General features: G+C 60.2%; 1 protein-coding gene across 1 annotated transcript in view; it reads left to right on the top strand.

Annotated features, from left to right (window-relative positions):
• The window catches only part of LDHD (lactate dehydrogenase D), a 20455-nt gene that overhangs the window by 7509 nt on the left and 2396 nt on the right, over window positions 1-10550 (top strand). The window contains exons 3-5 of the mRNA XM_018575573.1: window positions 289-488; window positions 3891-4019; window positions 4372-4499. Coding sequence (XP_018431075.1) covers window positions 289-488; window positions 3891-4019; window positions 4372-4499 — 457 coding nt within the window. The remainder of the gene's footprint in view (window positions 1-288; window positions 489-3890; window positions 4020-4371; window positions 4500-10550) is intronic.

The raw sequence follows: 10550 nt of genomic DNA, 5'->3' as shown, positions 1-10550 counted from the left end.
CTCTGGAACTCTCTGGAACTCTCTGGAACTCTCTGGAACTCTCTGGAACTCTCCGGAACTCTCCGGAACCCTCCGGAACTCTCTGGAACTCTCCGGAACTCTCTGGAACTCTCTGGAACTCTCTGGAACTCTCCGGAACCCTCCGGAACCCTTTGGAACCCTCCGGAACCCTCTGGAACTCTCTGGAACTCTCCGGAACCCTCCGGAACTCTCTGGAACTCTCCGGAACTCTCCGGAACTCTGATCATTATTATATTTAGTGAAACATTTCCCTTTTTCCTTCCGCAGGAAAACCTCAGCGGGTTACAACCTTACCAACCTCTTTGTGGGCTCGGAGGGGACGCTGGGCATCATAACCAAGGCCACACTGCGCCTGTATGGGGTGCCGGAGGCCACGGTGGCGGCTGTGTGCGCCTTCCCGAGTGTCCAGGCGGCCGTGGACAGCACGGTGCAGATCCTGCAATGCGGAATCCCTATCGCCAGAATTGGTGAGTTATGTGACTGAGCGCAGAAGCCATGAATGCAGCTTTACCGCCATTGTTCCTCCGTCAGCTGACTGGCTGTGCCATGGGCGCCCCGTGTGGTTATATATCGGTGAGCTGCATGACGCATGTTCTCTTGCTGTGCCATGGGCGCCCCGTGCTGGTTATATATCGGTGAGCTGCATGACGCATGTTCTCTTGCTGTGCCATGGGCGCCCCGTGCTGGTTATATATCGGTGAGCTGCATGACGCATGTTCTCTTGCTGTGCCATGGGCGCCCCGTGCTGGTTATATATCGGTGAGCTGCATGACGCATGTTCTCTTGCTGTGCCATGGGCGCCCCGTGCTGGTTATATATCGGTGAGCTGCATGACGCATGTTCTCTTGCTGTGCCATGGGCGCCCCGTGCTGGTTATATATCGGTGAGCTGCATGACGCATGTTCTCTTGCTGTGCCATGGGCGCCCCGTGCTGGTTATATATCGGTGAGCTGCATGACGCATGTTCTCTTGCTGTGCCATGGGCGCCCCGTGCTGGTTATATATCGGTGAGCTGCATGACGCATGTTCTCTTGCTGTGCCATGGGCGCCCCGTGCTGGTTATATATCGGTGAGCTGCATGACGCATGTTCTCTTGCTGTGCCATGGGCGCCCCGTGCTGGTTATATATCGGTGAGCTGCATGACGCATGTTCTCTTGCTGTGCCATGGGCGCCCCGTGCTGGTTATATATCGGTGAGCTGCATGACGCATGTTCTCTTGCTGTGCCATGGGCGCCCCGTGCTGGTTATATATCGGTGAGCTGCATGACGCATGTTCTCTTGCTGTGCCATGGGCGCCCCGTGCTGGTTATATATCGGTGAGCTGCATGACGCATGTTCTCTTGCTGTGCCATGGGCGCCCCGTGCTGGTTATATATCGGTGAGCTGCATGACGCATGTTCTCTTGCTGTGCCATGGGCGCCCCGTGCTGGTTATATATCGGTGAGCTGCATGACGCATGTTCTCTTGCTGTGCCATGGGCGCCCCGTGCTGGTTATATATCGGTGAGCTGCATGACGCATGTTCTCTTGCTGTGCCATGGGCGCCCCGTGCTGGTTATATATCGGTGAGCTGCATGACGCATGTTCTCTTGCTGTGCCATGGGCGCCCCGTGCTGGTTATATATCGGTGAGCTGCATGACGCATGTTCTCTTGCTGTGCCATGGGCGCCCCGTGCTGGTTATATATCGGTGAGCTGCATGACGCATGTTCTCTTGCTGTGCCATGGGCGCCCCGTGCTGGTTATATATCGGTGAGCTGCATGACGCATGTTCTCTTGCTGTGCCATGGGCGCCCCGTGCTGGTTATATATCGGTGAGCTGCATGACGCATGTTCTCTTGCTGTGCCATGGGCGCCCCGTGCTGGTTATATATCGGTGAGCTGCATGACGCATGTTCTCTTGCTGTGCCATGGGCGCCCCGTGCTGGTTATATATCGGTGAGCTGCATGACGCATGTTCTCTTGCTGTGCCATGGGCGCCCCGTGCTGGTTATATATCGGTGAGCTGCATGACGCATGTTCTCTTGCTGTGCCATGGGCGCCCCGTGCTGGTTATATATCGGTGAGCTGCATGACGCATGTTCTCTTGCTGTGCCATGGGCGCCCCGTGCTGGTTATATATCGGTGAGCTGCATGACGCATGTTCTCTTGCTGTGCCATGGGCGCCCCGTGCTGGTTATATATCGGTGAGCTGCATGACGCATGTTCTCTTGCTGTGCCATGGGCGCCCCGTGCTGGTTATATATCGGTGAGCTGCATGACGCATGTTCTCTTGCTGTGCCATGGGCGCCCCGTGCTGGTTATATATCGGTGAGCTGCATGACGCATGTTCTCTTGCTGTGCCATGGGCGCCCCGTGCTGGTTATATATCGGTGAGCTGCATGACGCATGTTCTCTTGCTGTGCCATGGGCGCCCCGTGCTGGTTATATATCGGTGAGCTGCATGACGCATGTTCTCTTGCTGTGCCATGGGCGCCCCGTGCTGGTTATATATCGGTGAGCTGCATGACGCATGTTCTCTTGCTGTGCCATGGGCGCCCCGTGCTGGTTATATATCGGTGAGCTGCATGACGCATGTTCTCTTGCTGTGCCATGGGCGCCCCGTGCTGGTTATATATCGGTGAGCTGCATGACGCATGTTCTCTTGCTGTGCCATGGGCGCCCCGTGCTGGTTATATATCGGTGAGCTGCATGACGCATGTTCTCTTGCTGTGCCATGGGCGCCCCGTGCTGGTTATATATCGGTGAGCTGCATGACGCATGTTCTCTTGCTGTGCCATGGGCGCCCCGTGCTGGTTATATATCGGTGAGCTGCATGACGCATGTTCTCTTGCTGTGCCATGGGCGCCCCGTGCTGGTTATATATCGGTGAGCTGCATGACGCATGTTCTCTTGCTGTGCCATGGGCGCCCCGTGCTGGTTATATATCGGTGAGCTGCATGACGCATGTTCTCTTGCTGTGCCATGGGCGCCCCGTGCTGGTTATATATCGGTGAGCTGCATGACGCATGTTCTCTTGCTGTGCCATGGGCGCCCCGTGCTGGTTATATATCGGTGAGCTGCATGACGCATGTTCTCTTGCTGTGCCATGGGCGCCCCGTGCTGGTTATATATCGGTGAGCTGCATGACGCATGTTCTCTTGCTGTGCCATGGGCGCCCCGTGCTGGTTATATATCGGTGAGCTGCATGACGCATGTTCTCTTGCTGTGCCATGGGCGCCCCGTGCTGGTTATATATCGGTGAGCTGCATGACGCATGTTCTCTTGCTGTGCCATGGGCGCCCCGTGCTGGTTATATATCGGTGAGCTGCATGACGCATGTTCTCTTGCTGTGCCATGGGCGCCCCGTGCTGGTTATATATCGGTGAGCTGCATGACGCATGTTCTCTTGCTGTGCCATGGGCGCCCCGTGCTGGTTATATATCGGTGAGCTGCATGACGCATGTTCTCTTGCTGTGCCATGGGCGCCCCGTGCTGGTTATATATCGGTGAGCTGCATGACGCATGTTCTCTTGCTGTGCCATGGGCGCCCCGTGCTGGTTATATATCGGTGAGCTGCATGACGCATGTTCTCTTGCTGTGCCATGGGCGCCCCGTGCTGGTTATATATCGGTGAGCTGCATGACGCATGTTCTCTTGCTGTGCCATGGGCGCCCCGTGCTGGTTATATATCGGTGAGCTGCATGACGCATGTTCTCTTGCTGTGCCATGGGCGCCCCGTGCTGGTTATATATCGGTGAGCTGCATGACGCATGTTCTCTTGCTGTGCCATGGGCGCCCCGTGCTGGTTATATATCGGTGAGCTGCATGACGCATGTTCTCTAGTCATGAACACGCACTGACATTGACATGTTTTATGTCTCCGCGCAGAGTTCTTGGACGATGTCATGATTGATGCGTGTAATAAATTTAATGGTTTGAATTATCCCGTCTCACCCACCTTGTTCCTGGAGTTCCACGGCAACGAAACCACCGTAAAGGAGCAACTACAACAGACAGGTAGATGGAAACAGGTAGAGGGGCCCCGTTGATGATGGGCCCCCGTAGATGATGGGCCCCGTAGATGAGGGGCCCTGTTGATGATGGGCCCCCGTTGATGATGGGCCCCGTTGATGATGGGCCCCCGTTGATGATGGGCCCCCGTTGATGCGGGGCCCCCGTTGATGATGGGCCCTGTTGATGATGGGCCCCCGTTGATGAGCGGCCCCCGTTGATGATGTGCCCCCGTTGATGATGGGCCCCCGTTGATGATGGGCCCCGTTGACGATGGGCCCCCGTTGACGATGGGCCCCGTTGACGATGGGCCCCTAGCTTCTGCTGAATTTACATTGATGGGCTCTGTTTTATACAGGGGAGATCACACAGTTGAATGGAGGTTCAGACTTCAAATGGGCCCGAGACCAGGAGGAGAGGAATCGGCTGTGGACAGCCCGACACAACGCATGGTATGCGGCCCTGGCTCTGCGTCCTGGATGCCGGGTGAGTGCAATGTGAAGGGCCCCGAGCACAGATGAGATCCAGGTTTGCAGCTACAAATGTCAATCTGGCCACAAACTATTGGCTGAGAAGTGCGGATGTCCCCACTAGAAATAAGTGACAACCTAGAGCGTGATGTACACCCCAAGGAATAGATAACCCTGCCCCCTTTCTATAAAGGGGCGGGCTCACAGCAGCCCAGTGTCCCCCATGCCTTGTTTTGGTAATGTCCCCCATGGCAGTGTCCCCATGGCGGTGTCCCCCATGGCGGTGTCCCCCATGGCAGTGTCCCCCATGGCAGTGTCCCCCCCATGCCTTTGTTATGGAATGTCCCCCATGGCAGTGTCCCCCATGCCTTGTTTTGGTAATGTCCCCCATGGCAGTGTCCCCATGGCAGTGTCCCCATGGCGGTGTCCCCCATGGCGGTGTCCCCCATGGCAGTGTCCCCCATGGCAGTGTCCCCCATGCCTTGTTTAGGTAATGTCCCCCATGGCAGTGTCTCCCGTGCCTTGTTTTGGTAATGTCCCCCATGGCGGTGTCCCCCATAGCAGTGTCCCCCATGGCGGTGTCTCCCATGCCTTGTTTTGGTAATGTCCCCCATGGCAGTGTCTCCCATGCCTTGTTTTGGTAATGTCCCCCATGGCGGTGTCTCCCGTGCCTTGTTTTGGTAATGTCGCCCATGGCAGTGTCCCCCATGGCAGTGTCCCCCATGCCTTGTTTTGGTAATGTCCCCCATGGCAGTGTCCCCATGGCGGTGTCTCCCGTGCCTTGTTTTGGTAATGTCGCCCATGGCAGTGTCCCCCATGGCAGTGTCCCCCGTGCCTTGTTTTGGTAATGTCCCCCATGGCAGTGTCCCCCATGGCAGTGTCCCCCATGCCTTGTTTTGGTAATGTCCCCCATGGCAGTGTCCCCATGCCTTGTTTTGGTAATGTCCCCCATGTCGGTGTCCACCATGCCTTGTTTTGGTAATGTCCCCCATGGCAGTGTCCCCCATGGCAGTGTCCCCCATGCCTTGTTTTGGTAATGCCCCCCATGGCAGTGTCCCCATGCCTTGTTTTGGTAATGTCCCCCATGTCGGTGTCCACCATGCCTTGTTTTGGTAATGTCCCCCATGGCAGTGTCCCCCTCCCCCGTTGATGATGGGCCCCCGTTGATGATGGGCCCCGTTGATGATGGGCCCCCGTTGATGATGGGCCCCGTTGATGATGGGCCCCCGTTGATGCGGGGCCCCCGTTGATGATGGGCCCCCTGTTGATGAGGGGCCCCCGTTGATGAGCGGCCCCCGTTGATGATGTGCCCCCGTTGATGATGGGCCCCCGTTGATGATGGGCCCCGTTGACGATGGGCCCCCGTTGACGATGGGCCCCCGTTGACGATGGGCCCCCGTTGATGATGGGCCCCCGTTGATGATGGGCCCCGTTGATGATGGGCCCCCGTTGATGATGGGCCCCGTTGATGATGGGCCCCCGTTGATGCGGGGCCCCCGTTGATGATGGGCCCCCTGTTGATGAGGGGCCCCCGTTGATGAGCGGCCCCCGTTGATGATGTGCCCCCGTTGATGATGGGCCCCCGTTGATGATGGGCCCCGTTGACGATGGGCCCCCGTTGACGATGGGCCCCCGTTGACGATGGGCCCCCGTTGATGATGGGCCCCCGTTGATGATGGGCCCCGTTGATGATGGGCCCCCGTTGATGATGGGCCCCGTTGATGATGGGCCCCCGTTGATGCGGGGCCCCCGTTGATGATGGGCCCCCTGTTGATGAGGGGCCCCCGTTGATGAGCGGCCCCCGTTGATGATGTGCCCCCGTTGATGATGGGCCCCCGTTGATGATGGGCCCCGTTGACGATGGGCCCCCGTTGACGATGGGCCCCCGTTGACGATGGGCCCCCGTTGATGATGGGCCCCCGTTGATGATGGGCCCCGTTGATGATGGGCCCCCGTTGATGATGGGCCCCGTTGATGATGGGCCCCCGTTGATGCGGGGCCCCCGTTGATGATGGGCCCCCTGTTGATGAGGGGCCCCCGTTGATGAGCGGCCCCCGTTGATGATGTGCCCCCGTTGATGATGGGCCCCCGTTGATGATGGGCCCCGTTGACGATGGGCCCCCGTTGACGATGGGCCCCCGTTGACGATGGGCCCCCGTTGATGATGGGCCCCCGTTGATGATGGGCCCCGTTGATGATGGGCCCCCGTTGATGATGGGCCCCGTTGATGATGGGCCCCCGTTGATGCGGGGCCCCCGTTGATGATGGGCCCCCTGTTGATGAGGGGCCCCCGTTGATGAGCGGCCCCCGTTGATGATGTGCCCCCGTTGATGATGGGCCCCCGTTGATGATGGGCCCCGTTGACGATGGGCCCCCGTTGACGATGGGCCCCCGTTGACGATGGGCCCCCGTTGATGATGGGCCCCCGTTGATGATGGGCCCCGTTGATGATGGGCCCCCGTTGATGATGGGCCCCGTTGATGATGGGCCCCCGTTGATGCGGGGCCCCCGTTGATGATGGGCCCCCTGTTGATGAGGGGCCCCCGTTGATGAGCGGCCCCCGTTGATGATGTGCCCCCGTTGATGATGGGCCCCCGTTGATGATGGGCCCCGTTGACGATGGGCCCCCGTTGACGATGGGCCCCCGTTGACGATGGGCCCCCGTTGATGATGGGCCCCCGTTGATGATGGGCCCCGTTGATGATGGGCCCCCGTTGATGATGGGCCCCGTTGATGATGGGCCCCCGTTGATGCGGGGCCCCCGTTGATGATGGGCCCCCTGTTGATGAGGGGCCCCCGTTGATGAGCGGCCCCCGTTGATGATGTGCCCCCGTTGATGATGGGCCCCCGTTGATGATGGGCCCCGTTGACGATGGGCCCCCGTTGACGATGGGCCCCCGTTGACGATGGGCCCCCGTTGATGATGGGCCCCCGTTGATGATGGGCCCCGTTGATGATGGGCCCCCGTTGATGATGGGCCCCGTTGATGATGGGCCCCCGTTGATGCGGGGCCCCCGTTGATGATGGGCCCCCTGTTGATGAGGGGCCCCCGTTGATGAGCGGCCCCCGTTGATGATGTGCCCCCGTTGATGATGGGCCCCCGTTGATGATGGGCCCCGTTGACGATGGGCCCCCGTTGACGATGGGCCCCCGTTGACGATGGGCCCCCGTTGATGATGGGCCCCCGTTGATGATGGGCCCCGTTGATGATGGGCCCCCGTTGATGATGGGCCCCGTTGATGATGGGCCCCCGTTGATGCGGGGCCCCCGTTGATGATGGGCCCCCTGTTGATGAGGGGCCCCCGTTGATGAGCGGCCCCCGTTGATGATGTGCCCCCGTTGATGATGGGCCCCCGTTGATGATGGGCCCCGTTGACGATGGGCCCCCGTTGACGATGGGCCCCCGTTGACGATGGGCCCCCGTTGATGATGGGCCCCCGTTGATGATGGGCCCCGTTGATGATGGGCCCCCGTTGATGATGGGCCCCGTTGATGATGGGCCCCCGTTGATGCGGGGCCCCCGTTGATGATGGGCCCCCTGTTGATGAGGGGCCCCCGTTGATGAGCGGCCCCCGTTGATGATGTGCCCCCGTTGATGATGGGCCCCCGTTGATGATGGGCCCCGTTGACGATGGGCCCCCGTTGACGATGGGCCCCCGTTGACGATGGGCCCCCGTTGATGATGGGCCCCCGTTGATGATGGGCCCCGTTGATGATGGGCCCCCGTTGATGATGGGCCCCGTTGATGATGGGCCCCCGTTGATGCGGGGCCCCCGTTGATGATGGGCCCCCTGTTGATGAGGGGCCCCCGTTGATGAGCGGCCCCCGTTGATGATGTGCCCCCGTTGATGATGGGCCCCCGTTGATGATGGGCCCCGTTGACGATGGGCCCCCGTTGACGATGGGCCCCCGTTGACGATGGGCCCCCGTTGATGATGGGCCCCCGTTGATGATGGGCCCCGTTGATGATGGGCCCCCGTTGATGATGGGCCCCGTTGATGATGGGCCCCCGTTGATGCGGGGCCCCCGTTGATGATGGGCCCCCTGTTGATGAGGGGCCCCCGTTGATGAGCGGCCCCCGTTGATGATGTGCCCCCGTTGATGATGGGCCCCCGTTGATGATGGGCCCCGTTGACGATGGGCCCCCGTTGACGATGGGCCCCCGTTGACGATGGGCCCCCGTTGATGATGGGCCCCCGTTGATGATGGGCCCCGTTGATGATGGGCCCCCGTTGATGATGGGCCCCGTTGATGATGGGCCCCCGTTGATGCGGGGCCCCCGTTGATGATGGGCCCCCTGTTGATGAGGGGCCCCCGTTGATGAGCGGCCCCCGTTGATGATGTGCCCCCGTTGATGATGGGCCCCCGTTGATGATGGGCCCCGTTGACGATGGGCCCCCGTTGACGATGGGCCCCCGTTGACGATGGGCCCCCGTTGATGATGGGCCCCCGTTGATGATGGGCCCCGTTGATGATGGGCCCCCGTTGATGATGGGCCCCGTTGATGATGGGCCCCCGTTGATGCGGGGCCCCCGTTGATGATGGGCCCCCTGTTGATGAGGGGCCCCCGTTGATGAGCGGCCCCCGTTGATGATGTGCCCCCGTTGATGATGGGCCCCCGTTGATGATGGGCCCCGTTGACGATGGGCCCCCGTTGACGATGGGCCCCCGTTGACGATGGGCCCCCGTTGATGATGGGCCCCCGTTGATGATGGGCCCCGTTGATGATGGGCCCCCGTTGATGATGGGCCCCGTTGATGATGGGCCCCCGTTGATGATGGGCCCCCGTTGATGCGGGGCCCCCGTTGATGATGGGCCCTGTTGATGATGGGCCCCCGTTGATGAGCGGCCCCCGTTGATGATGTGCCCCCGTTGATGATGGGCCCCCGTTGATGATGGGCCCCGTTGACGATGGGCCCCCGTTGACGATGGGCCCCGTTGACGATGGGCCCCTAGCTTCTGCTGAATTTACATTGATGGGCTCTGTTTTATACAGGGGAGATCACACAGTTGAATGGAGGTTCAGACTTCAAATGGGCCCGAGACCAGGAGGAGAGGAATCGGCTGTGGACAGCCCGACACAACGCATGGTATGCGGCCCTGGCTCTGCGTCCTGGATGCCGGGGGAGTGCAATGTGAAGGGCCCCGAGCACAGATGAGATCCAGGTTTGCAGCTACAAATGTCAATCTGGCCACAAACTATTGGCTGAGAAGTGCGGATGTCCCCACTAGAAATAAGTGACAACCTAGAGCGTGATGTACACCCCAAGGAATAGATAACCCTGCCCCCTTTCTATAAAGGGGCGGGCTCACAGCAGCCCAGTGTCCCCCATGCCTTGTTTTGGTAATGTCCCCCATGGCAGTGTCCCCATGGCGGTGTCCCCCATGGCGGTGTCCCCCATGGCAGTGTCCCCCATGGCAGTGTCCCCCCCATGCCTTGTTTAGGTAATGTCCCCCATGGCAGTGTCTCCCGTGCCTTGTTTTGGTAATGTCCCCCATGGCGGTGTCCCCCATAGCAGTGTCCCCCATGGCGGTGTCTCCCATGCCTTGTTTTGGTAATGTCCCCCATGGCAGTGTCTCCCATGCCTTGTTTTGGTAATGTCCCCCATGGCGGTGTCTCCCATGCCTTGTTTTGGTAATGTCCCCCATGGCAGTGTCCCCCATGGCAGTGTCCCCCATGGCAGTTTCCCCCATGGCAGTGTCCCCCATGGCAGTGTCCCCCATGGCAGTTTCCCCCATGGCAGTGTCCCCCATGCCTTGTTTTGGTAATGTCCCCCATGGCGGTGTCTCCCATGCCTTGTTTTGGCAGTGTCCCCCATGGCAGTGCCCCATGGCAGTGTCCCCCATGGGAGGTGCCTTGTTTTGGTAATGTCCCCCATGGCAGTGTCCCCCATGGCAGTGTCCCACATGCCTCGTTTTGGCAGTGTCCCCCATGGCAGTGTCCCCCATGCCTTGTTTTGGTAATGTCCCCCATGGCAGTGTCCCCCATGGCAGTGTCCCCATGGCGGTGTCTCCCGTGCCTTGTTTTGGTAATGTCGCCCATGGCAGTGTCCCCCATGGCAGTGTC

The sequence above is a fragment of the Nanorana parkeri genome, unplaced genomic scaffold (genome assembly GCF_000935625.1).
Source record: "Nanorana parkeri isolate BGI_ZX_2015 unplaced genomic scaffold, ASM93562v1 scaffold4165, whole genome shotgun sequence".
NCBI classification, from domain to species: domain Eukaryota; kingdom Metazoa; phylum Chordata; class Amphibia; order Anura; family Dicroglossidae; genus Nanorana; species Nanorana parkeri.
Note: the sequence above shows the minus strand (reverse complement) of the source record. Positions and strands in the feature narration are given on the sequence as shown.